The sequence below is a fragment of the Tachyglossus aculeatus genome, chromosome X5, assembly GCF_015852505.1.
Source record: "Tachyglossus aculeatus isolate mTacAcu1 chromosome X5, mTacAcu1.pri, whole genome shotgun sequence".
NCBI lineage: Eukaryota > Metazoa > Chordata > Mammalia > Monotremata > Tachyglossidae > Tachyglossus > Tachyglossus aculeatus.
In genome coordinates this window covers 11,362,859-11,390,598 of record NC_052097.1, presented here as the reverse complement: position 1 = coordinate 11,390,598, position 27,740 = coordinate 11,362,859, and the positions used below count along the sequence as shown (strand labels likewise).

Below are 27,740 nucleotides of genomic sequence, written 5' to 3'. Positions count from 1 at the left end.
AGTGCCTGGGAGAGTCCACTACAACAGAGTTGTTGCGCCAGTGGGACCCCTGAATGAATGCCTGTCAATCAATGGTATTTATGGAGCACATACCGCCTGCAGAGCGCTGTACTAAGTGCCTGGGAGAGTCCACTACAACAGAGTTGTTGCGCTGATGGGACCCCTGAACGATTGCCTGTCGATCAGTGGTATTTATTGAGCACATACCACGTGCAGAGAGCTGTACTAAGTGCCTGGGAGAGTCTTCTACAACAGAGTTGTTGCGCCGATGGGACCCCTGAATGATTGCCTGTCGATCAGTGGTATTTATTGAGCACCTACCACGTGCAGAGAGCTGTACTAAGTGCCTGGGAGAGTCCACTACAACAGAGTTGTTGAGCTGATGGGACCCCTGAATAATTGCCTGTCGATCAATGGAATTTATTGAGCACATACCGCGTGCAGAGCGCTGTACTAAGTGCCTGGGAGAGTCCACTACAACAGAGTTGTTGCAGTGATGGGACCCCTAAATGACTGCCTGTCGATCAGTGGTATTTATTGAGCACATACCGCGTGCAGGGCACTGTACTAAGTGCCTGGGAGAGTCCACTACAACAGAGTTGGTAGGCACATTCCCTGCTCACAACAAGCTTCAGTGCAGAAGGGGAGGGCCGTCTCGGTGTAGAAAAAAGAGACCTGCACGCATACAATAAATAGAATAGATATGTACAAATTTATTTATTTTATTTTGTTAGTATGTTTGGTTTTGTTCTCTGTCTCCCCCTTTTAGACTGTGAGCCCACTGTTGGGTAGGGACTGTCTCTATATGTTGCCAATTTGTACTTCCCAAGTGCTTAGTACAGTGCTCTGCACATAGTAAGCGCTCAATAAATACGATTGATGATGATGATGATGATGATACACAACTTGTGCGACACACTCTGCAGGGAGGTTGTGGTTTCTTAGGGGGGGATTGGGAAGCAGGTGGGGGGAGAAAGCAGCTGCAACGAATGAAAGAATGAACCAACAAATGAATGGATGAGGTTCAGCTGGGCTGAATTTAGGCCTGTGAGCCCCTTGTTGGGCAATCAATCAATCAATCAATCAATCGTATTTATTGAGTGCTTACTGTGTGCAGAGCACTGTACTAAGCGCTTGGGAAGGCCAAGTTGGCAACCTATAGAGACAGTCCCTACCCAACAGTGGGCTCACAGTCTAGAAGGGGGAGACAGACAACAAAACCAAACATACTAACATAATAAAATAAATAGAATAGATATGTACAAGTAAAATAAATCCATAAACAGAATTGTACTTTCTAAGCGCTCAGTACAGTGCTCTGCCCACAGGAAGCGCTCAGTATGTAGGATGGACTGAATGACCTAATGAATGGATGAGTCACCTGGACGGAGGGACGGACAGCGCTGCAGAAAGGGGGTCAGGAGCTGGAGCAGCTGTGTGTCAGTGTGTGTGTGTGTATTTGTGTGTGTGTGTGTGTGTGTGTGTGTGTGTGTATTTGGGGGTCCCGCCTGGACGAGGGCAGGGGACAGAAGGGCGGTTGGGAGTCGGAACAGCTGTGTGAGTGTGTATTTGTGAGCATTTGTGAGTGTGTATTTGTGTGTATTTGTGAGTGTGCATTATTTGTGCGCATTTGTGAGTGTGTGTGAGTGCATTTGTGGGCATTTGTGAGTGCATTATTTGTGCGCATTTGTGAGTGTGTGTGAGTGCATTTGTGAGTGTGTATTTGTGGACATTTGGGAGTGTGTGTGAGTGCATTTGTGAGTGTGTATTTGTGGGCATTTGTGAGTGCATTATTTGTGTGTGTGTGTGAGTGCATTATGTGAGTGTGTATTTGTGTGCATTTAGGTGCGTGCATTTGTGTGCATTTGTGAGTGTGTATTATTGGTGTGTATTTGTGAGTGTGTATTTGTGTGTGTTGTGTGTGTTTGTGTGTCGTCGTCCCCCCCCCCCCCCCCCCCCGGGCGAGGGCAGGGGACAGAAGGGCGGTTGGGAGCCGGGGCAGCTGAGTGTGTGTGTGTGTCTTTGTATGCATTTGTGTGTATCTCTGTGCATATTTGTGTGCATTTGTGAGTGTGTGTCTTTGTGTGCATTTGTGAGTGTGTGTCTCTGTGTGCATTTGTGTGTACCTCTGTGTGTATTTGTGTGCATTTGTGAGTGTGTATTTGTGTGCCCCCCCCCCCCCCCCTCGGGCGAAGGCAGGGAACAGAAGGGCGGTTGGGAGCCGGGACAGCTGAGTGTGTGTGTGTGTGTGTGTGTGTATTTGTGTGCATTTGTGAGTGTGTATCTCTGTGTGTATTTGTGAGTGTGTTTGTGTGTGTGTGTGTTACCCACCTGGGCGAGGGCAGGGGACAGAAAGGAGGTTGGGAGGCGGAACAGCTGTGTGTGTGTGTGTGTGTGTGTGTGTTTGCGCGTTTGTGTGTCCGCCCTGGGCGAGGGCAGCGGACAGGAGGACGGACAGCGCCGCAGAGAGGGGGGCAGGAGCTGGAGCGGTTGTGTGGGAGTGTGTATTTGTGTGAGTGTGTATTTGTGTGTTTCCCCCCCGCCCCCGGACGAGGACAAGGGACAACAGGGCGGTTGGGAGTGAGAACAGCTGAGTGTGTGTGTGTTTGTCTATTTGTGTGTCCCGCCCCGGACGAGGGCAGGGGACGACAGCTGTGTGTGCGTGTGGTGTGTGTATTTGTGTGTGAGGGGGAGGGGCTTGCGGGGGCAGGAGGCCGGTTGGTCCCCTCCCCCCGTGCTCCTCCTTCTCCTCCCCTTCCTCCCCCCGTGCAGAGCTGGGAGTCCCTCGGTGTGTGTGTGTGTGTGTGTGTTTGTGTGTCTGAGCGTGTGGGTCCTTGTGTGTGTGTGTGTGTGTGTGTGTGGAGTGTGGGGTGGGGGGGGTGGGGGTCGGGTGAGCGGGGCCGTCGGGAGGTGACCCCGGAGGATGTCTGGGAAACACTACAAGGGGCCTGAAGTCAGCTGTTGTATCAAATATTTCATATTCGGCTTCAACGTCATCTTCTGGGTGAGTCCTCTCCGCTGGTTTGGGGGCCGGGACTGGGCCTGCACTGGGGCCGGACTGGTTTTCAGCCGGGGCCGGGCCCGGGGGGTTGGGGCTGGACTGGTCCTGGACTGGGGCCGCACTGGTTCTGAGCTGGGGCTGGACTGGGGTTGGACTGGGCCTGAACTGGGGCTGGACTGGGGTTGAACTGGTCCTGGACTGGGGCTGGACTGGTTTGGAGCCGGGGTCGAACTGGTGCTGGCCTGGGGCTGGACTGGTCCTGGACTGCGGCTGGACTGGGGTTGAACTGGTCCTGGATTGGGGCTGGACTGGTTTTGAGCTGGGGTCGAACTGGTGCTGGCCTGGGGCTGGACTGGTTCTGAGCTGGAGCTGGACTGGGGCTGGACTGGTTTTGAGCTGGGGTCGAACTGGTGCTGGCCTGGGGCTGGACTGGTTCTGAGCTGGGGTCGAACTGGGCCTGACCTGGAGCTGGGCTGGTCCTGGACTGGGGCTGGACTGGTTTTGAGCTGGGGTTGAACTGGTCCTGACCTGGAGCCGGGCTGGTCTTGGACTGGGGCTGGACTGGTTCTGAGCTGGGGCTGGACTGGTTCCGAGCTGGGGCTGGACTGGGTTTGGACTGGTCCTGAGCTTGGGCTGGTCCTGAGCTGGGGCTGGACTGGGTTTGGACTGGTCCGGAGCTGGGGCTGGACTGGGCTTGGACTGGTCTGGAGCTTGGGCTGGTCCTGAGCTGGGGCTGAACTGGGTTTGGACTGGTCCTGAGCTTAGGCTGGACTGGTTCTGAGCCGGGGCTGGACTGGGTTTGGACTGGTCCTGAGCTGGAGCTGGACTGGTTCTGAGCTGGGGCTGGACTGGGTTTGGACTGGTCCTGAGCTAAGGCTGGTCCTGAGCTGCACTGGTTCTGAGCTGGGACTGGACTGGGTTTGGACTGGTCCTGAACTTAGGCTGGTTCTGAGCTGCGGCTGGACTGGGTTTGGACTGGTCCTGAGCTTAGGCTGCACTGGTTCTGAGCTGGGACTGGACTGGGTTTGGACTGGTCCTGAGCTTGAGCTGGGGCTGGACTGGTCCTGAGCTGGGGCTGGACTGGGTTTGGACTGGTCCTGAGCTGGGGCTGGACTGGGTTTGGACTGGTCCTGAGCTTGGGCTGGTCCTGAACTGGAGCTGGACTGGTCCTGAGCTGGGGCTGGACTGGGTTTGGACTGGTCCTGAGCTTGGGCTGGGGCTGGACTGGTTCTGAGCTGGGACTGGACTGGTCCTGAGCTGGGGCTGGACTGGGTTCGTACTGGTCCTGAGCTTGGGCTGGTCCTGTACTGGGGCTGGACTGGTTCTGAGCTGGGGCTGGACTGGGTTTGGACTGGTCCTGAGCTTGGACTGGGGCTGGACTGCTCCTGTACTGGGGCTGGACTGGTTCTGAGCTGAGGCTGGACTGGGATGGTCCTGAGCCGAGACTGGACTGGGGCTGGACTGCTTCTGAGCTGGGGCTGGACTGGGTTTGGACTGGTCCTGAGCTTGGACTGGGGCTGGACTGGTCCTGTACTGGGGCTGCACTGGTTCTGAGCTGAGGCTGGACTGGGATGGTCCTGAGCTGAGACTGAACTGGGGCTGGACTGGTCCTGAGCTGGGGCTGAGCTTGGGGCTGGACCGGGCCGGTTGGTCAAAGGATTTCATTTCCTTTTCACCAACTCCCCAAAACGTTAGCCGCCTCCCGTCCTCTCCCCCAAGCCCAGCCGGCCTCCACAGGCTTCCTTTTGGATTTTCCAGGGAAAGCCGAAGGCCAGAGGGGAAGGCCAAGGCCTTGGTCTGTTGGAATTGGGGAGGAGCAGTAGCTCAAGCTTCCTGGGATTTTGGGGGGTCGTATCACCCTGAAAACCTTCTCCTTCCTCCCCTTCATCCTCCTCCTAGGTCCAGCTGGGGTTGCTGGGAGTGGGGAGGGGTTTTTTTTTTTGTGTGTGTGTCCTTTCGTCCCATCCCCCAGCCCATCCCGTCTGCTCCATTCCCTTCCCACCATCTGGTCCCCAAAAGGCGAACGGATGGACCTGGGGGAGGGGGTGTCGTCCCCCCCCCCCCAAGGGATGGAGGGACTCTGGCCGTCCACCTCGACTTGATCTCCGGCAGCGAAACAGCTGCTCCATGATCCCTCTCGGATGGGTGACGTTTTCCAGAAATGCCAAAGAGAAAGGACCCTTAAGGGCTGTTTCCAGTGGTGCTGGTTCTGGAAGAGGAGGGGGATGGAAGACGAAATCCGGCCTGGGGTCTTGAGATTGGGGATGAGGTGGAGAGCGGGGTTTGGGGATTCGCGTTGGCTTCTCCCCATCTTCCAAAGGCCACCCGAGATAGCCGGGACAGGGGGTGGAGAGAAGAGGGCTTCAGAGACCCCCTGTCACCAAGTGACTGGCAAAGACAGGAGGAAATTCTTCTTTATGTTGCTGTTTAAGGTTCCGAAGCATCTTTTTTTACAGCGGAGAAATGTGATAATCAGTGCCAGAGGACCCGGCGATACCAGGCGACGGTTCAAGCCAAATGAATTCAGCTTAATGCCGCTCTTTTAATTTTCCCTTTGTACGAGCCGCCCTGTTTCCGGGGGAGGATTTTCCTTTTTCCTCCGCTCCACTTTGAAAGGATTTTTATTTTACTCCGACCTACCGGCGTACGGCTGTCGGTGCCGAGGAAAGAGAGCGGGTTGGAAGAGGTTTTCCAGTCCGTCGTGCCATCTGGCCCTGGAGCTGAGAAATTATGGAGAGCGGCTAAATATCCCATCATGGTGGCTTTGGATCAGCCAGTGGAGTGGAAACTGGGATGGAGGGGAGAGCTCGCCCCTTGCATTTGAACCCAACCTGGCTCATGTCTTCAGTTAATAATAATAATAATAATAATAATAATAATAATGATGATGATGATGGTATTTGTTAAGCTCTTACTATGTGCGAAGCACTATTCTAAGTGTTGGGGGGAATACAAGGTTGTCCTACGTGGGGCTCACAGTCTTAATCCCCATTTTACAGATGAGGTATCTGAGGCCCAGAGAAGTTAAGTGGCTTGCCCAAGGTCACACAGCTGACAAGTGTATATATGTTTGTGCGTATTTATTACCCTCTTTATTTTACTTGTACATATTCTACTTATTTTATTTTGTTAATTTGTTTTGTCATCTGTCTCCCCCTTCTAGACTGTGAGCCCGCTGTCGGGTAGGGACTGCCTCTATACGTTGCCAACTTGGACTTCCCAAGCGCTTAGTACCCTGCTGTGCACACAGTAAGCGCTCAATAAATACGATTGAATGAATGGATGAAGTGGCTTCCACTAAGCCACACTGCTTCTCCTGCCCCCTTCACGGGGCCCTTCGTCCTGCGCGATTCACAAATGCGGAGGGTCGTTTGACCCTCTGCAAAATGGTAAAATTTTACCATTTTATGCAAAATGGTACATCGGAACGTGTACCAATGTTCAGGTTGGAAATTCCAGCCGGAGAAACGGCCGTGGCCTTGTGGAGAGATCCTGGGCCCGGGAGGACCCGAGTTCTAATCCTGGCTCTGCCACTTGCCTGCTATGTGAACGCGGGCCGGCTGCGGAGCCCCCATCTGCAAAATGGATCTTCGATACTTGTCCTCCCTCTTAGGGTGTGAGCCCTGCGTGGGGCCTGATTATCTTATATCTGCCCTCCGTGCCTCAGTTCCCTCATCTGTAAAATAGGGATGAAGACTGTGAGCCCCCCGCGGGACAGCATGATCACCTTGTAACCTCCCCAGCGCTTAGAACAGTGCTTTGCACATGGTAAGCGCTTAATAAATGCCATCATCATTATTACTATGATGATGATGATTACCCTCGGTATAGCACTCGAAGTTGCGTAAACACTTAACGAATACCAGCGTGGCTCAGTGGAAAGAGCCCGGGCTTTGGAGTCAGAGGTCATGGGTTCAGCTGTGTGACTTTGGGCAAGTCACTTAACTTCTCTGTGCCTCAGTTACCTCATCTGGAAAATGGGGATTAAGACTGTGAGCCCCCCGTGGGACAACCTGATCACATAATAAGCGCTTAACAAATACCATCTTTATTATTATTATTATTATTATTTCCACAGTTGTTGTTATTCCCCTGGAGGATTAGGAGAAACCCATGGCAGGTCCTGGGTGGTGATTGTCCAGGCGTTGGTCAATTTCATTCATTCATTCAATTGTATTTATTGAGCACTTACTGTGTGCGGAGCACTGTACTAAGCGCTTGGGAAGGACAAGGCGGCAACACATAGAGATGGTCCCTACCCGACAACAGCTCACAGTCTAGAAGGGGGAGACAGACAACAAACCAAAACATGTGGACGGGTGTCAAGTCATCGAGTCCACTGAGCCTTGCACCCCAAAAAATATCCAGCCTTGATTTTGGACGCTCCCTCGCCGCCTCACAGGAGAGGGATGTGGCCCTTTTCTCCAGACAGGGTTGGGGGAAGTTGCCTTGATTCAATACTCTCCGCTGTCTCTCGGAGAATTTGGGGACGGTGAGAAGCAGTGTGGCTCAGTGGAAAGAGCCCGGGCTTTGGAGTCCGAGGTCATGGGTTCAAATCCCGGCTCCGCCAACTGTCAGCTGGGTGACTTTGGGCAAGTCACTTAACTTCTCTGGGCCTCAGTTACCTCATCTGTAAAATGGGGATCATCATCATCATCAATAGTATTTATTGAGCGCTTACTGTGTGCAGAGCACTGTACTAAGCGCTTGGGAAGTACAAATTGGCAACATATAGAGACAGTCCCTGCCCAACAGTGGGCTCACAGTCTAAAAGGGTGGGGGGAGGGGGAAACTGTGAGCCCTCCGTGGGACAACCCGATCACCTTGTAACCTCTCCAGCGCTTAGAACAGTGCTTTGCACGTAGTAAGCGCTTAATCAATGCCATCATTATTATTATTACTATTATTATTAAATTCAGGGTAAAGTTCCAAGCGAGGGAGAAACTTGTCCCAAGGGCTAGTGTTGGGCTGGAAATCCTATAGAAATAGCAGGTTTGGGCCCGGGAGCCAGAGGACCTGAGTTCTAATCCCAGTTTAGTCACTTCTTAAAATGATGATTGTTGCCAACTTGTACTTCCCAAGCGCTTAGTGCAGTGCCCTGCACACAGTAAACGCTCAATAAATATGATTGAATGAATAAATGATATGTTTAAATGCTTACTATGTGCCACTCTTTCCCCGCCTCCTTCAAAGCCTTCCTGAAGGCCCATCTCCTCCAAGAGGCCTTCCCAGACTAAGCCCCGCTTTTCCTCATCTCCCACTTTCTTCTGCGCCGCCCTGACTTGCTTCCTTTGCTCTTCCCCCTTCCAGCTCCAAAGCGCTTATGTCCATATCTGTCATTTATTTCTTTGTAGTGATGTCGGTTTATTTATAATTCATCTTATATATATTGATGTCTATTTGTACTGATGTCCGTCTCCCTCCTCCCCAGACCGTGAGCTCATTGTGGGCAGGGATTGTCTCTATTGCTCTGTTGTTCTTTCCCAAGCGCTTAGTACAGCGCTCTGCACACAGGAAGCGCTCAATAAATACGAGCGAATGAATGAATGTAGTAAACGCTGGGGTGGGGCAGTACAGTGCTCCGCACATAGGAAGCGCTCAATAAATACGATCAACTGAATGAACGTACTAAACGCTGGGGTGGATACAAGCAAATTGGTTTGGACACAGTCCCCATCCTGCGTCAGGGGCTCACAGTCTTAATTCCCGTTTTCCAGATGAGGGAACTGAGGCCCAGAGAAGTGAAGTGACTTGCTCAAGGTCACCCAGCAGACAAATGGCAGAGTCGGGATTCGAACCCAGATCCTTTTGGCCCCCGGGCCCGTACTCTATCCACTTTAGGTGACGCTGCTTCTCGAGCCGCCACTCACCCGCTCTGTGACCCTGGACGAGTGGCTTCATTTCACTGGGCCTCGATTTCCTCATCCGTAAACAGGCGCCTGCACTTGATCCGCTTGACAAATACGACAATTATTATTAGGCGATCCTAGTAAATCTGGGACTCTGAATTATTATTAGGCGATCCTAGTAAATCTGGGACTCTGGCTGCCGAAAACTTCTCAGAACGGGCATCGGCCCTGCCGTTTGATTTATTTGAATAATGGATGGAGGACGGGGGGTGAAAAAAGTCAACAGCTTCCATTTCAGACTTGGAAATAGAAAGGAAAGTGCGAGTGTTCTGGAAGAATGAAAAATTATCAAGTTCTGAAATATCACAGAAGGGACATTAACATATGGAAATAGCTGCCTGTTACCATGACATTTTGTCAGATGGGCGATCCAGTGTTCTTTACAGCTTGGAATGAGGCATGATGATTTAATTGTTCAGTATTCCTAAAAGAAGGTTTTCATTTAAAAAAGGCCCCTTTCACCCATTTTTTACCTTTCTGGCAAGTGTTTCTCTACCTAAGTTAAGAAGTCACTTAACTTTTCTGAGCCTCAGTTCCCTCATCTGTAAAATGGGGATTAAGACTGCGAGCCCCCCGTGGGACAACCTGATCTCCTTGTAACTTCCCCAGCGCTTAGAACAGTGCTTTGCACATAGTAAGCGCTTAATAAATGCCGTCATTACCTAGTCACTTCTTCCTCTTCTCCCCTCCCACACACCTCAAAATCCCGCTCTGGAAGGGACAGAGTTTACGTAGAAACATAATTTGGAAAGAGAGTAACTGGCATCCACATATCCGTTGCGCTACATATGGTGGTATTTATTAAGCGCTTATTATGTGCCAAGCACTGTTCTGAGCGCCAGCAGAGATACAGAGTAATCAGATTGTCCCACGTGGGGCTCACAGTCTTAATCCCCATTTTACAGATGAGGGAACTGAGGCCCAGAGAAGTGAAGTGACTGGCCCAAAGTCATGCAGCTGACAGTTGGCAGAGCAGGAATTAGAACCCATGTCCTCTGACTCCCAAGCCCGGGCTCTTTCAAGGTTTATGTCCCGTTAATTTTTAAAAAATGTTTTTTATGGTATTTGTTAAGCGCTTGCTATGTGCCAGGTACTGTACTAAACACTGGGGTGGATACAAGATAATCGAGCTGGACACATGGGGCTCATTAATAATAATGGCATTTGTTAAGCGCCTCAGTGGAAAGAGCCCGGGCTTTGGAGTCAGAGGTCATGGGTTCAAATCCCAGCTCCGCCAACTGTCAGCTGTGTGGCTTTGGCCAAGTCACTTCTCTGGGCCTCAGTGACCTCATCTGGAAAATGGGGATGAAGACTGTGAGCCCCCCGTGGGACTACCTGATCACCTTGCAACCTCCCCAGCACTTAGAACAGTGCTTTGCACATAGTAAGCGCTTAACAAATACCATCATCATTATTATTATTATTACTATAAGTGTGAAGCAATGGAGCACTAAGTGCTGGACACTTAATCCCCATTTTATAGGTATGGTAACTAAGGAAGGCCCAGAGGAGTTGAGCGACCTGCCCAAGGCCACGCAGCGGACAAGCGGTGGAGGCGGGATTAGAACCCATGTCCTCTGACTCCCGAGCCTGGGCTCTTTCCACTGAACCACACTGCTTCTCAACGTCTCCGTTATGGGGACCTGAAGCATCCTCTGGTTTGCCCATTAGGCAGAGGAGTCCTCGGCCTCAAGATCCAGCTGGAAAGCGCTTAGTACAGTGCTCTGCACACAGTAAGCGCTCAATAAATATGATTGAATGAATGAATCACGGGCAGAGCGCGGTCACCTTCCGCTAGGGGTGGGGTGGCCCAGAGTTTTTCTCTGGCTGAGGATTGGGATCGGCTCTGGGAATCTCTGGGACCAGGAAATCATCTTGCGGATGCCCTGCTGGGATGGGTGGGGAGGTTCTTTAATGAACCGGCACCCAGTCGATTGGTGGTATTTACTGGACGCTTCCTCTGGAGATCCCCTTCCTCGGCAGTCTCACACGTCCCCCTCCGTTTGCACTGGGAATATCTTGAGGCCATCCTAGTCAGTGGGAGCTTATCATATCATAATAATACTAATAATGGCATTTATTAAGTGCTTACTATGTGCAGAGCACTGTTCTAAGCGCTGGGGAGGTTACAAGGTGATCAGGTTGTCCCACGGGGGGCTCACAGTTTTCATCCCCATTTTACAGATGAGGGAACCGAGGCCCAGAGAAGTGAAGTGACTTGCCCAGAGTCACCCAGCTGGCAGTTGGCGGAGCCGGGATTTGAACCCATGCCCTCTGACTCCAAAGCCCGGGCTCTTCCCGCTGAGCCACGCTGCTTCTCTATATCATAATACGTGCAAGGAATTGTGAGCTTGCTGCCTTTCACCTTGGCCAGGGTTTGTGAATGGTAGCCCGTCATTCATTCATTCATTCAATTGTATTTATTGAGCGCTTACTGTGTGCAGAGCACTGTACTAAGCGCTTGGGAAGTACAAGTTGGCAACATATAGAGACGGTCCCTACCACCCAATCGAACCCGAAAAATGGAAAGAACGTGGGCCCGGGAGGTTTTAATTCCCGCTCTGCCACTTGCTTCCTGTGCAACCGTGGGCAAGTGACTTAATTTCTCCCTGCCTCAGTTTCCTCATCTTGCAAAATTGAGTGCCGTCAGCGCTCAACAGATACGGTTGAATGAATGAATGAAAAAGCGGGTATCCTCACGGCTCCTCTGCCACCAGCACAAGTTTGGGGATAAAGAAAGCTCGCACCGATTTTTTTGAAGGCAAGCAGCCGGATTTCTAAAGAGTGATCAAAGATCCCGGATGGGGAAAACAGCTCAGGGGATGTGCGGAGGTCTTCGGAATGGCTTGGCCTGTTTCCGAGGACTTTATGAAGGCAAGAAGAAGCCTAAGTATAGGCTAAGGGTGGAAAATCATTACCCCGGTCACCACAACCAGCTTCTGCTTTGGCTGCCTCCTGCGAAGATCTCTAACCACCCTCCACCTCCTCATTTAACGTTGTGAGGTCATTACTTTCCCTGACACGAAACAATAATTTAGCGCTGCCTCGTGTAACAGTAAATAGCACGTAAGGGATCTTCTTTTCTGAAGTTTTGGAACAGATCCCTAGTTGGAACGGGGACATCAGTGGGTCGTGGTCATGGGTTCGAATCCCAGCTCCGCCACCTGTCATCATCATCATCATCAATCGTATTTATTGAGCGCTTACTATGTGCAGAGCACTGTACTAAGCGCTTGGGAAGTACAAATTGGCAACATATAGAGACAGTCCCTACCCAACAGTGGGCTCACAGTCTAAAAGGGGAAGACAGAGAACAAAACCAAACATACTAACAAAATAAAATAAATAGAATAGATATGTACAAATAAAATAGAGTAAAAAATATGTACAAACATATATACATATATACAGGTGCTGTGGGGAAGGGAAGGACCTGTCAGCCGTGTAACCTTGGGCAAGCCGCTTCACTTCTGTGGGCCTCAGTTCCCTCATCTGTAAAATGGGGATGAAGACTGTGAGCCCCACGTGGGACAACCTGATCACCTTGTATCCCCCCAGCGCTTAGAACAGTGCACATAGTAAGCGCTCAATAAATACCATCATTATTATCAAGGGGAAAGCGGGCCTCGTGATAGAGCCGTTCACAATGCACCCGCTTTAGAGACTGCATGAAGGCTGTATCTTGGGGTAATAATGATGATGGCATTTATTAAGCGCTTACTATGTGCAAAGCACTGTTCTAAGCGCTGGAGAGGTTACCACTTTTGGGACGGCCTCTGTTTTGTTCCTTATTTTTTTTTTTTAGATATTTGATATCAGTCGTGTTGAATTGAGCTCTTGCGACGCAGGGCACTTACTACGTTCCGAACACTGTACTGAGCACTGGGGTAGATACAAGATAATCAGGTCGGACATGGTACATGGCCCACGTGGGGCTCACGGTCTTAATCCCCATTTTACAGATGAAGTAACTGAGGCACAGAGAAGTTAATGAACTTGTCCAAGCCCACTCCGCGGACAAGTGGTGGAACTGGGATTAGAACTCAGATCCTCTTGCTCTTTCCACTAGGCCCTCCCCCACCCCCCCTTTTAGACTGTGAGCCCAATGTTGGGTAGGGACTGTCTCTATATGTTGCCAACTTGTACTTCCCAAGCGCTTAGTACAGTGCTCTGCACACAGTAAGCGCTCAATAAATACAATTGATTGATTGATAGGCCAGGCTGCTTTTCTTTCATTCATTCATTCATTCATTCAATCGTATTTATTGAGCGCTTACTGTGTGCAGAGCACTGTACTGCTTCCTTCTGGTTGTATTCGGTCTCGGATGTCCCGTCAATCTTCTAGACTGTGAGCCCGCTGTTGGGTAGGGACCGTCTCTATATGTTGCCAACTTGTAGTTCCCAAGCACTTAGTACAGTGCTCTGCACACAGTAAGCGCTCAATAAATACGATTGATTCTGTCTTTGCAGGAGGGTATACAAAGAAAGGTTAAATACGATTGAATGAATGAATCAATGGTGTTTGAGCACTTACTGTGTGCAGAGCACTGTACTAACCACTTGGGAGGATACAGTACAACAGAGTCGGTAGGCGTGTTCTCCGCTCTCAAGGAGCGTCCAGTCTAGAGCTTCTACTGGTTCAACGTCCAGCCGGTTCTCCCTGTCCTTTTTTTAAGTGGGAGCCTCGAATTTGGTTTCCACGGGGCCTCAGTTGTCAGAGGAGAGTGAGGGGAAATCTGGGGGCCATCAAGGCGGCGCAGCCTCTGTTTCGCTGGAACTGGTAAGACGTGCTGGAACGATGAGGCCGCAGCATTTTCCGAGTGATAATCTTGGCTGTGCTGTGCTCGGCATCTGTTGGCTTCAGCGGCCACCGTATGGGAGCTTAAATTGTCTTTTGAACGACGGGGAGGGAGTAGGAGGGAAGCTAAAAATACGGTCGTGTAAGCGTCATCTGGGAGAAGCGGAGGAAAGGTGTGCGGACTTCACCCCTTCTCACGCCGCTTACGGACGTGTCGGGAAAATCTTTATTGATATTGATGTCTGTCTCCCCTTCTAAGCTCCTTGCGGGCAGGGAATCAATCAATCAATCATATTTATTGAGCGCTTACTGCATGCAGAGCACTGTACTAAGCACTTGGGAAGTACAAGTTGGCAACATATAGAGACAATCCCTACCCAACAGTGGGCTCACAGTTGTTTCACGGGATCTAATCCAGCTTCCCCACTTGTTGGCTGTGTGACCTCGGGCAAGTCACTTCACTTCTCTGGGCCTCAGTGACCTCATAATAATAATAATAATGGCACTTATTAAGCACGTACTAAGTGCAAAGCACTGTTCTAAGCGCTGGGGAGGCTACAGAGTGTAACCACATAATAATAATAATGGCATTTATTAAGCGCTTACTATGTGCAAAGCACTGTTCTGTAAGATGGGGATGGAGACTGTGAGCCCCACGTGGGACAGGGACTATGTCCAACCCAATTAGCTTGTATCCACCCCAGCGCTTAGTACAGTGCCTGGCACATCGTAAACCCTTAAGAAATACCATAATTATTAATATTATTACTAACTCTGTTTATTCTACCATCTTAAGAGCTTAGTACAGGGCTTGGCGCACAGTAAACATTCAGTAAATACCATTGATTGATTCCTGGGTCACAGGGAGGTTTCTCTTAACGATTCATTGACAGATTGAAATGGGGCACAAGGGGAAGAGTGAAGGAAACCCTCTCTTTCCCTATATTCTGTAAAATTTCTAAGTCGACTGAATTTAGCCAGACCGTTTGATCTGAATGTGACACCAGTCCCTGGCAAAAAGGGAAAGCAACCGTTTACCTTCATTCATTTAATTGTATTTAGTGAGCGCTTACCGTGTGCAGAGCACTGTACTGCGCATTTGGGAAAGTATAATACAACCGTAGCAGTGACATTCCCTGACCACGGTGAGCTCACAGTCTAGAGACAGACATCAATATGAATAAATAAAATGACATAAATGGGCATAAACAGTGACGTTCCCTAACTGCAGTGAGCTCACAGTCTAGAGACAGACATCAATATGAATACATAAAATGACATAAATGGGCATAAACAGTGACGTTTCCTGACTGCGGTGAGCTCACAGTCTAGAGACAGATATCAATATGAATAAATAAAATGACATAAATGAGCATAAACAGTGACGTTCCCTGACCGCGGTGAGCTCACAGTCTAGAGACAGACATCAATATGAATAAATAAAATGACATAAATGGGCATAAGTGCTTAGGGGCTGAAAGAGGGGAAGAGCAAGGAGATAAATAAAATGACAGATAGGGACTGGGGCTGGGAGGCGGGAAGAGCAAAGGAAGCAAGTCAGGGCGATGCAGAAAGGAGTAGGAAGCGCTTAGTACGGTGCTCTGTGCACAGTAAGTGCTCAGTAAATACGATTAATGAATGAATGAACTGGGAAAAAGCGGGGCTTAGTCTGGGAAGGCCTCTTGGAGGAGATGGGCCTTCAATATGCTTTGAAGCTGGGGTGGGGGGAGAGTGGTTGTCTGCGGGATTAGAGGAGAGAAGGCTTTTCCGTTCATCTGAACATCTCCAAGTCCTGGGCAAACACACGTTGTATCTTTCCTTGAGGCCCAGAGAGGTTGAATGAGTCTTTCAGAGAAGCAGCATGGCCCAGTGGCTAGAGCACGGACCTGGCTTCTAGCCCCAGCACTGCTATTTGTCTGCCGTATTATCGTTGGACTCTCCCAAGCGCTTAGTACAGTGCTCTGCACACAGTAAGCGCTCAATTAATACGACTGGCTGATTGACTGTGACCTCGGGCAAGGCGCAAGTCTCTGCGCCTCAGTTTCCTCATCTGCAAACGGGAAATAAGACAGTAAGCCCCTTGTGGGACACGGACTGTGTCTAACCTAGCACTTAAAGGCACTAACCCTAACCCTGACTGTGACCTCGGGCAAGTCGAGTTCTCTGCGCCTCAGTTTCCTCATCTGTAAACAGGAAATAAGACAGTAAGCCCCTTGTGGGACACGGACTGTGTCTAACCCTAGCACTTAGCCTCCCGCTGTTGGGTAGGGACCATTTCTATATGCTGCCAACTTGTACTTCCCAAGCGCTTAGTACAGTGCTGCACACAGTAAGTGCTCAATAAATGCGATTGAATGAATGAACATAGGAAGCGTTCAACATATACTACTTAAAAAAAGAAGGAAAAAAAGTTTGACTGTTTTGGAAGTGCTTTGTACAGTGTCTACCACATAGTAAGTGCTTAACATATACCTAAAAGAAAAAAACCCAAAACAAACACAAAACCACAGAAAGTCAGTCCCTGGACCAGCAACAGAAACTAGGATTTTTTTAAAGTCTTGTTGTGGAGTGACTGATGCAATTTATTTCGGGGTAAAACTTGATAAAAGTTAAGGTGTCAGTTACTTTGAAGTAGTTTGAAGTAACTTACATCTTAGTATTTGCGTTTGTTAGTAACGGAAAATAAACATGGCATGTTTTGACACCGGCCAGTATTAGAAAGGGAAAAACTAGAAAACTGGGCAGGAAATTGAGAACTCATAACTATGAATAATTAACTCGGTTCATTGATATTCACAAATCTCATACATCGCTCTGCAAATAATACCGCCGCTGATCACATTGGGTTTTACATCTTAAGCAGCAGGGATGGTAAAAATGACTCCGGCTGTATCTACCCGAGTCAGTTATTTTCTGGCCTCAATTTCCAGTTATTTCTTAGAAGAATATTTTGTTGGCGAATTATTGAGGCTAGGCGGGGCTTTTGACTTTCAAACCTCTGGAAAATCAGCCAGTGGCCCCAAACTTTGACTTCTTCGCTTATCTAAAGTTTAACTTGCCAAAGTTGAACCTAAATCTTCCTTCAGGGGGAGGGAGGGAGAGAGAATGGGTGTGTTTGGGAGCTTAACACAGAACTTGGCTCATGGGAACTGCTGAATAACTGACATCATTTCTCTTGTTGTGAAGGTACAACCAACAGGCTTTAGTGACAGTTGAATATGTGGGTTGTATGAGAGAGATGCGTCCACCCCGAAAGCACTTGTGTACTTAGGAGAAGCAGCGTGGCTCAGTGGAAAGAGCCCGGGCTTTGGAGTCAGAGGTCATGGGTTCAAATCCCGGCTCCGCCAGTTGTCAGCTGTGTGACTTTGGGCAAGTCACTTCACTTCTCTGCGCCTCAGTTACCTCATATGTATATATGTTTGTACGTATTTATTACTCTATTTTATTTGTACATATCTATTCTATTTATTTTATTTTGTTAATTTGTTTTGTTGTCTGTCTCCTCCTTCTAGACTGTGAGCCCGCTGTTGGGTAGGGACCGTCTCTTTCTGTTGTCAAACTTGTACTTCCCAAGCGCTTAGTCCAGTGCTCTGCACACAGTAAGCGCTCAATAAATACGATTGAATGAATGAATAAAATGGGGAGTAAGACTGTGAGCCTCCCGTGGGACAACCTGATAACCTTGTAACCTCCCCAGTGTTTAGAACAGTGCTTTGCACATAATAAGCACTTAATAAATGCCATCATTATTATTATTATTGTTATTAGAACAGTGCTTTGCACAGTAAGTGCTTAATAAATGCCATTATTATTGTTATATTATTATTATGTACATACATATGTTGCCAATTTGTACTTCCCAAGTGCTTAGTACAGTGCTCTGCACATAGTAAGCGCTCAATAAATACGAATGATGATGATGATATCTTTAAATTATATATTACGAATGACTTCTTTATCATTTTCATGTCTGTCTCCCCCTCAAGACTGTGAGCTCATTGTGGGCAGGGAGCTTGTCTGCTGATTCTCTCTTATTGTACTCTCCCAAGCGATTAGTATAGTGCCCTGCACATAGTAAGCGCTCAGAAAAGGCTATTGAATGGCAATACCAAGGTGGTGAGATAGGGAGGATAATGGTACTGTCTGCAGTGAGAGAGAAGTCAGGAGGAGGACAGGTTTTGTGGGGGAAGATAAGGAGTTCAGTTTTGGACATATTAAGTGTCGTAGAGATGTCCTGAAGGCAGGAGGAAATACGATGGAAGAGGAGAGAGATCAGGGCTGGAGATGTAGATTTGGGAATCCTTTGGAAAAGCAGCGTGGCTCAGTGGAAAGAGCCCGGGCTTTGGAGTTAGAGGTAATGGGTTCAAATCCTGGCTCCGCCACTTAGCTGTGTGACTTTGGGCAAGTCACTTCACTTCTCTGGGCCTCAGTGACCTCATCTGTAGAATGGTGATTAAGACTCTGAGCCCCACCGTGGGACAACCTGATCACCCTGTATCCCCCCCAGCGCTTAGAACAGTGCTTCGTACATAGTAAGCGCTTAACAAATACCATTATTATTATTATTATTATCTGCGTCAAGATGGCAGTCAAAAATCCAGGGCTGTCCATCCCAGTTATCAGGTCAAGCACAAAGTTACAACATAAACAGATTGGCAGGTTACTCTTTTGAGAACATTTCCCCCCCTCAACCTCTAATGAGCAGCCCTGGAAATAAAGTCAGTTCTTCAAAGACTGAAGAAAAAAAAATCAGACGACAGGACAAATGTGTTGATTGCTAGGGCACAATTCTGACACTTCTTCTGACACTGCACCTTGCTGTTTCCAGACACACTTGTGTTGGGTAAACACTCTCTCAATTCCTCAACGGCAACCGGCCTTGTGACAGTTTTCCCAAAATTTAATGGCCAGTTTTCTCTTAGAAAAAGCCAATCCAATGCTCTCTACAAGATACTTCAGCAGATCTAGGACTTTTTCCTTGTCAGTTTAGCCCTGAATCACAAGGCTAATATGGGGTTCCCTGTTTAAGAACCTCCACAAGATTGCGCTAGGAAATTCAGCCAACTAGGTGGTGAGACTCTCCAACTCCCGATCTGTGAAAAGGTGCAGTGAAATTCTGGGAAACCGCCATTCGTTTGCTGTTCTGCAGAGCCCCCCAAGAGATGGTAAGAGAAGCAATAAAAGAAACAAAAAAATCTTCTGAAAATCTTTTATAAGTTATGCTCGGCGGGAGCCTAGAATTTCTGAAAATATGGACGAAGCAGCTAACGCCCTAGTCAAAATTCAGGACTGCTGTTTTAATATTTCGTCCCCAAGTAGCTAGTCCCAGTAAAACAGACTAAGGGTGAGGTTTTGCCTGAAAATAAAATCCCCCCCTAAACAGCGAATATTTTTCCCTGAGCACCTCTAAACGGTAATTCTGCAAGGTCCAAACGTGAGAAACGCGTTGTCCCATTTTTTTTAGGATTTTTGTTTCTATGTCCCGAGACTCAAACCTGCCATTGTCTTTGGCTCTAAGCATCATCGACTTCCCCGGGGGATTCTGGGAGCTGTTTCGCCCTTAGCCAGTCATTAAATTATGCTGTCTTTTCCCGTCTGTTCCCCTCCCCCAGTTCCCCATCTTTCCTTTTCCTCCTTTTGTCTTAATTTCTCTCGTTTTGTTTCCGTATCCCCCATCACAGAAAAGACCTTTTGTCCCTGCCACATTCTGCCCATGTAAATGTGCATTCACCAAATAAATAAAAGGCCCGTCACAAATATTCCTCCAGTTGCTTGCCCGGCCCTGGATACCAGAAAGGGTAGGAACACAATTTCTTATTGATGGTTCTTGGCACCGTTTTTTTTGTAATGGTATTTGTTAAGCGCACTGTACTAAGCTGGGGTAGATACAAGTTTGGCAGGTTGGAAACGGGCCCTGTCCTGCGTGGGGCTCGCAGTCTTAATCACCTTGTAACCTCACCAACGCTTAGAACAGTGCTTTGCACATAGTAAGCGCTTAATAAATGCCATTATTATTATTATTATTATTATTAATCCCCATTTCACGGATGGGGAACTGAAGCGCAGAGAAGTGAAGTGACTTGTCCAAGGTCACACAGCAGACAAGTGGCAGAGCCGGAATTAGAACCCAGGTCCTGTCTTACTACCAGATTTGTGCTCTTCCATTGCTATAGCTTGAATTTCCCTTATTTATTCTCCCCATGAAATTCACTTCTTGGTGGCTGGATCAGCATGTGGGCATTGGAACCTCTGGAGTAAGTATCTAGTTTCATCTTGTAATAATAATAATAATAATAATAATAATAATAAATTGTGGTATTTAAGTGCATACTAGGTGCCAGGCACTGTATTAAATTCTGAGGTGGATATGAACAAATCGGTTGGACACAGTCTGGCACATAATAAGCGCTTAACAAATACCACAATTTATTATCATTATTATTATTATTATTACTCTCCAAGCACTTAGTACAGTGCTCTGCACACAGTAAGCACTTAATAAATGCCACAGATGGTTGTTGACCTGCTGCGATCTAGTTTCATCTTATTATAATAATAATAAATTGTGGTATTAAGTGCATACTAGGTGCCATAACAAAATAAAATACGTAGAATAAATATGTACAAGTAAAATAAATAAATAGAGTAATAAATCTGTACAAACATATATACAGGTGCTGTGTGGGAGGGGGAGAGGAAGGAGGGGGCTCAGTCTGGGAAGGCCTCCTGGAGGAGGTGAGCTCTCAGTAGGGCTTTGAAGGGAGGAAGCTTGGCCGGAGCCAGAATTTCCTCCTCTCCATCCTTCCCTATGTGCTAGGCACCTCCCCTCAGAGCATTTAGACTTATATCTTTATACTTTAGGAACTAGAATTTCCTCCTCTCCATCCTTCCCTATGCGCTAGGCACCTCCCCTCAGAGCATTTAAAATTATATCTTTATACTTTAGGAACCAGAATTTCCTCCTCTCCATCCTTCCCCATGAGCTAGGCACCTCCCCTCAGAGCATTTAAACTTACATCTTTATACTTTAGGAACCAGAATTTCCTCCTCTCCATCCTTCCCTTTGTGCTAGGCACCTCCCCTCAGAACATTTAAACTTACATCTTTATACTTTAGGAACCAGAATTTCCTCCTCTCCATCCTTCCCCATGCGCTAGGCACCTCCCCTCAGAGTATTTAAACTTACATCTTTATTCTCTATTTCCTCCTGTCTGTAATTAGTGTCTCTCTCCCTTGTTGGGCTGTAAATTCTTCGAGGGCAAGGATTGGATCTACTTACTCTCTCAGTAGGGCACTCTGCCTAGAGGAAGCACTCAATAAATACACTAGTGGTATTTATTGAGGGTTTATTCTGGGTAGAGCACTGTACTAAGCACATGGGAGAACACAAAAGAAGCAGCAGTATATGGCTGAGAGGATCCATTTCTAGCTGTGCCTGCATAAAACCTCCTTTCCACTTCTCCCACTCCCTTCTGCGTCGCCCTGACTTGCTCCCTTTATTCATCCAGCCGCGCGGCTCAGTGGAAAGAGCTCGGGCTTTGGAGTCAGAGGTCATGGGTTCAAATCCCGACTCTGCCAATTGGCAGCTTTGTGACTTTGGGCAAGTCACTTCTCTATGCCTGTGACCTCATTCGTAAAAATGGGGATTAAGACTGTGAGCTCTCTGTGGGACAACCTGATCGCCTTGTAACCGCCCCAGCACTTAGAACAGTGCTTTGCACATAGTAAGCGCTTAATAAATGCCATCATTATTATTATTATTATTCATTCATTCATTCAATCGTATTTATTGAGCGCTTACTGTGTGCAGAGCACTGTACTAAGCGCTTGGGAAGTACAAGTTGGCAACATATAGGGACGGTCCCTACCCAACAACGGGCTCACAGTCTAGAAAGGGGAGACAGACAACAAAACAAAACATATTAATAAAATAAATAGAATGAATATGTACAAATAAAACTTGTGCCCATATCCATCACTTATTTCTCCCCCTTCTAGACTGTGAGCCCACTGTTGGGTAGGGACCGTCTCTATATGTTGCCAACTTGTACTTACCGAGCGCTTAGTACAGTGCTCTGCACACAGCAAGCGCTCAATAAATACGATTGATCGATTATTTATTTCTATTAATGTCTGTCTCTCTGTCTAGACTGTCAGCTTGTTTTGGGCAGGGACTGTGTCTGCTCATTGTTCTGTTGTCCACTCCCAAGTGCTTAGTTCAGTGTTTGCACCCAGTAAGCGCTCAATAAATACGATTGATTGTCTACATGCTCACCTCCCTTCCTTTAGGGTGTCATTTTTTTTTCCCCAGCTCCACCCCGCCTCAGAAGCCCTGTCTCCAGTTTATCCCACCCCTCAGTGTGAAAAATTGGCTTCCAGGTGGCCTAGGGTCGGTTTCTTTGACAAGAGCATCCATTTTCCCGACCAGCCCCTCAAAGCGGTGTGTCCCCGGCGTTTCAGTGTTCACGCGGAGAAACCGTATTGAGGACGGCCTCAATTTCTCAGGATGGGGAGAAAAATCAGTAAGATCCCTCAGTTGAAGGGCCCGAGGTCAACAAAGCAGGTCACCGCCTCTCCCGAGCCACTCTCCCGACGGTTTTTCCACCCTGCCAGCGTGGCCGACGGAGGCGGCTAAGGACTTTCTGAGCCACCGTCCTGCTGCGTGACCGTAGGCGAGTCACAATAATAATAATAATAATAATGATGGCATTTATTAAGCACTTACTATGTGCAAAGCACTGTTCTAAGCGCTGGGGAGGTGACAAGGTGATGAGGCTGTCCCCCCCGGGGGGCTCACAGTCTTCATCCCCATTTTACAGATGAGGTCACTGAGGCCCAGAGAAGTGCCTTGCCCAAAGTCACACAGCTGACAGTTGGCGGAGCCGGGATTTGAACCCATGACCTCCGACTCCAAAGCCCGGGCTCTTTCCACTGAGCCACGCTGCTTCGCTATGCTTCCCTGAGCTCAGTTTTCTTATCTGTAAAATGGAGTTAAGATGCCCGCTCTCTCCTCTCTTTAGAGGGCTTGGGGTGGGGGGGATAATAATAATAATGATGGCATTTATTAAGCACTTACTATGTGCAAAGCACTGTTGTAAGTGCTGGGGAGGTTACAAGGCGATCAGGTTGTCCCACAGAGGGCTCACGGTCTTAATCTTTCTTTCTTTTCACAGTCTCTATCTTTAATTGTCCTGTATCTATGTTTGTACATATTTATTACTCTATTTTACTTGTGCATATTTATTCTATTTATTTTATTTTGTTAATATGTTTTGTTTTGTTGTCCGTCTCCCCCTTCTCGACTGTGAGCCCGCTGTTGGGTAGGGACCGTCTCTTGATGTTGCCGACTTGGACTTCCCAAGCGCTTAGTCCACTGCTCCGCGCACAGTAAGCGCTCAATAAATACGATTGAATGAATGAATGGCGAGCTCGCGAAGGGCAGGGATTGGCGCTTAGCACAGGGTTCGGCCCATCGGAAGCCTTTTAACGAAGTACCGCACATAGCTAGTTTGCTAATTCCTTTCGGGTTATCCCTTCAGATTTCACTGCTCTCAACATCTTCCCAAGAGGCAAGAAGAACTTGAGGGGGCTATTTTGGTCAAGAATTACTCATGAATATTCAAAAGGGGAGAGGAAGAGACATTAGGGAGAGGTCTAAGGGGCAATTTACATTTTTTGAGAATTATGTAGTTTTCCTTAGGATGTTTACATATCTCCTGACAGTTGTTTCTAAGTAGACTCGTGTTTAATGTCCACAACTGTTACCTACAGACCCAAAGTGCTGAAATGCTCCCATTGTGAACAGGTTTTCATTCATTCAATCATATTTATTGAGCGCTTACTGTGTGCAGAGCACTGTACTAAGCGCTTGGAAAGTACAGCTCGGCGGCAACATCATCATCATCAATCGTATTTATTGAGCGCTTACTATGTGCAGAGCACTGTACTAAGTGCTTGGGAAGTACAAATTGGCAACATCTAGAGACAGTCCCTACCCAACAGTGGGCTCACAGTCTAAAAGGGGGAGACAGAGAACAAAACCAAACATACTAACAAAATAAAATAAATAGAATAGATATGTACAAGTAAAATAAATAAATAAATAGAGTAATAAATATGTACAAACATATATACATATATACAGGTGCTGTGGGGAAGGGAAGGAGGCAAGATGGGGGGGATGGAGAGGGGGACGAGGGGGAGAGGAAGGAAGGGGCTCAGTCTGGGAAGGCAACAGATCGAGACAGTCTATTCCCTGCCCAACAACGGGCTCACAGTCTTGAAAAATGGTATTCATTCATTCAATCGTATTTATTGAGTGCTTACTGTGTGCAGAGCACTGTACTAAGCGCTTGGGAAGTACAAGTTGGCAACATATAGAGATGGTCCCTATCCAACAGTGGGCTCACAGTCCATCATTTAACATCTATTTGGACGGACTACCGGAAATGTTGGGTATTTAGTCATCGTGATCGTCATCATCCCTCTGGACCACAAGTTTGTTGTGGGCAGGGAACGTGCCTACTGCCTCTGTTGTAACAGAAGAGAAGCAGTGTTGCCTATTGGAAAGAGCCTGGGCTTTGGAGGAGTCAGAGGACATGGGTTCAAATCCCGTCACTTCCAATTGTCAGCTGTGTGACTTTGGGCAAGTCAGTTCCCTTCTCTGTGCCTCAGTTCCCTCATCTGTAAAATGGGGATTAAGACTGTGAGCCCCCCGTGGGACAACCTGATCGCCTTATAACCCCCCAGCGCTTAGAACAGTGCTTTGCACGTAGTAAGTGCTTAATAAATGCCATTATTATTATTATTATTAGTGGTTAGAGCACAGGCCTGGGAGTCGGAAGGACCTGGGTTCTAATCTCGGCTCTGCCACTTCTCTGCTGTGTGACCTTGGACAAGTCACTTCGTTTCTCTGTGCCTCGGTTCCCTCATCTGTAAAATGGGGAGCAAGATTCTGAGCCCCAGGTGGGACAGGGTCTGCATCCAATCTCGGATTGACCTTCCCAGTGCTTAGAACAATGCCTGGCACATGGATATTGGATGTTAGATACCTATTGTATAGTACAGTGCTCTGCACACAATAGGTGCTCAATAAATTACATTGATTGACAGACCAATTTGATATTTGACAGTTTGTGTCACCTTCCCCATTAGATTGTAAGTTCTGTTAGGGCAGTTGGCATTGTCAATATTCATAATAATAATAATGATGGTTTTTGTTAAGTGCTTACTATGTGCCAAGCACTGTTCTAAGCATTTAACAAATACCACAGTTATTATTACTACTCTCCAAGCACTTAGTACAGTGCTAATTGGCGAAGCTGGGATTTGAACCCATGAACTCTGACTCCAAAGCCCGGGCTCTTTCCACTGAGCCACGTAGGTGCAGAGCACTGTATTAAGCACTTGGGAGAGTGTAATACAGCAATAAGCACATTCTCTGCCCACAATGAGCTTACAGTCTAGAGGCCTGATCACTCAATCAATCGTATTTATTGAGCGCTTACTGTGTGCAGAGCACTGTACTAAACACTTGGGGGAGTGCAATACAGCAATAAGCAAGCACATTCTCTGCCCACAATGAGCTTACAGTCTAGAGGCCTGATCAATCAGTCAATCAATCGTATTTATTGAGCGCTTACTGTGTGCAGAACACCGTACTAAGCGCTTGGGAAGTACAAGTTGGCAACATATAGAGACAGTCCGTACCCAACAGTGGCTGATCAAATTGGACACCGTTAATGCCCCATATGGGGCTCACGGTTGTCACCTCCGTTTTGCAAATGAGGTCACTGAGGCACAGAGGAGGCCACTACTTAGGCCGCGAGTGTGGGACCTGATTATCTTTACCCCAGTGCTTAACAAATATCATTATCATTATCATACTGAGCGCTTCCAGGTTTAGAGGGCCGATAGGGCTGCTTGAATTTACACCAGAAGACACAGTCCCTGCCGTCTCGGAGCGTACGTTCGAGTGATCCCTTTCCTCCGGCTCACTCGAATTCCTCCAGCCGGCAGGTCAGGAGCGCCGATCCCAAGAACACCAGGGCTTTTGAGGCCAAATCCCACGCCGTTCCCTGGAAGGAAGCCGGCAATCCGGGAGCGCGGAGGAAGGTCCAAGCCAAAAGCCGAGAGAGCAAAGAGGAGAAGGGAAAAGGGGAAGGAGGGAATCAGGCAACGTCTCCTGAGCGTTCTCCGAGATCCAATGAGGATGGGGACCGAATAAGTGACGGGGACCAGGGCACAGTGATCTAATCCCAGCCCCGCCACTAATCTACTGTGTGACCTTGGGTGAGTCACTTGGCTTCCCTGGGCCCCAGTTCCTTCATCTGTAAAATAAGAATTAAGACTGTGCACCCTATGTGGGACAGGGACTGTGTCCAGCCTGATGAGCTTAATAATAATAATAATGATGGTATTTAAGCGCTTACTATGTGCAATGCACTGTTCTAGCGGGGATTGCTGGCATCTTGGCTCCGAGGGGAATATGCAGCAGCAGCAGCAATTGGGGAGGTTCGATTCAGGGGAAAGCTTGAGTCTGATCTAGCCCGATCTGGGGTTTTCGGATCCCTTGAGCCTCAGTTTCCCCATCTGTGAAACGGGCTTGGCGTGATGATCCTTACCTTCCTCCTGCTGGGACTGAATGAATTCAAGGGGCAGCCCAATTAATGATAATACTAATAATAATGATAATAACTGTGGTACCTGGATGAGAAGCAGCGTGGCTCAGTGGAAAGAGCCCGGGCTTTGGAGTCGGAGGTCACGGGTTCGAATCCCAGCTCCGCCACTCGTCGGCTGTGCGACTTTGGGCGAGTCACTTGGCTCCTCTGTGTCTCAGTACCCTCACCTGTGGGATGGGGATGAAGACCGTGAGCCCCCCGTGGGACATCCTGATCACCTTGTGACCTCCCCAGCACTTGGAACGGTGCTTTGCGCATAGTAGGCGCTTGATAAATGCTATCATTATTATTATTATTTGTTTGCTAGGCTCTTACCATGTGCCAGGCACCATTCCAAGAGCTGGGGTAGAAACCAGCAAATTGGGTCGGACCCTCTCCCTATCCCACGTGGGGCTCACAGTCTCCATCCCCATTTTGCAGATGGGGGAACTGAGGCACAGAGGAGTGAAGTGACTCGCCCAAGGTCACGCAGCAGACAAATGGGAGCAAACCTTGCGACTCCCAGGCCCGTGCCTGAACCCCATGCCATACTGCTTATCTGTTGATGGTTAGTTATTGATCTCTGCTATGTACTGAGCGCTCGCTTGCTTTGTGGAGAGCCCCGCACGAAATGCTCGGGAGGGTCCACTCCAACAGAGTTGGTCGATGGGACCCCTGCCCACAAGGAGTTTAGAGGAGGAGTTGGGCGTTCAAAACAGGTTATTGGATTGGTTTCGTCACACCCCACAGACAAACGTTTTCAGTCAGTGGCTGCCCGTGACAAAGGAAGAAATCATCTTTAGGAGGCGTGAAGATTATCATTATCATTATCAATTGTATTTATTGAGCGCTTACTGCGTGCAGAGCACTGTACTAAACGCTTGTGAAGTACAAGTTGGCAACATATAGAGACAGTCCCTACCCAACAGTGGGCTCACAGTCTAAAAGGACAAATGGCAGCAAACCCTGTGACTCCCAGGCCCGTGCCCTAACCCTATGCAGCAGACAAATGGCAGCAAACCTTGGGACGCCCAGGCCCGTGCCCTATCCCCATGCAGCAGACAAATGGCATCATTATCAATCGTATTTATTGAGCGCTTACTGCGTGCAGAGCACTGTACTAAACGCTTGGGAAGTACAAGTTGGCAACATACAGAGACAGTCCCTACCCAACAGTGGGCTCACAGTCTAAAAGGGGAAATGGCAGCAAACCCTGTGACTCCCAGGCCCGTGCCCTAACCCTATGCAGCAGACAAATGGCAGCAAACCTTGGGACTCCCAGGCCCGTGCCCTAACCCCATGCAGCAGACAAATGACATCATTATCAATCGTATTTATTGACCGCTTACTGTGTGCAGAGCACTGTACTAAAC

The 27,740-nt window shown here is 48.3% G+C and overlaps 1 protein-coding gene across 2 annotated transcripts in view; it reads left to right on the top strand.

The window, feature by feature from the left end:
* The first annotated feature begins 2,916 nt into the window (after positions 1–2,916).
* The window catches only part of TSPAN5 (tetraspanin 5), a 101,515-nt gene continuing 76,691 nt past the window's right edge, over positions 2,917–27,740 (top strand). For both annotated transcript variants that reach the window (XM_038769227.1, XM_038769226.1), the window contains exon 1: positions 2,917–3,004. In XM_038769227.1, the coding sequence (XP_038625155.1) occupies positions 2,924–3,004 (81 nt within the window). In that variant the 5' untranslated portion in view covers positions 2,917–2,923. The remainder of the gene's footprint in view (positions 3,005–27,740) is intronic.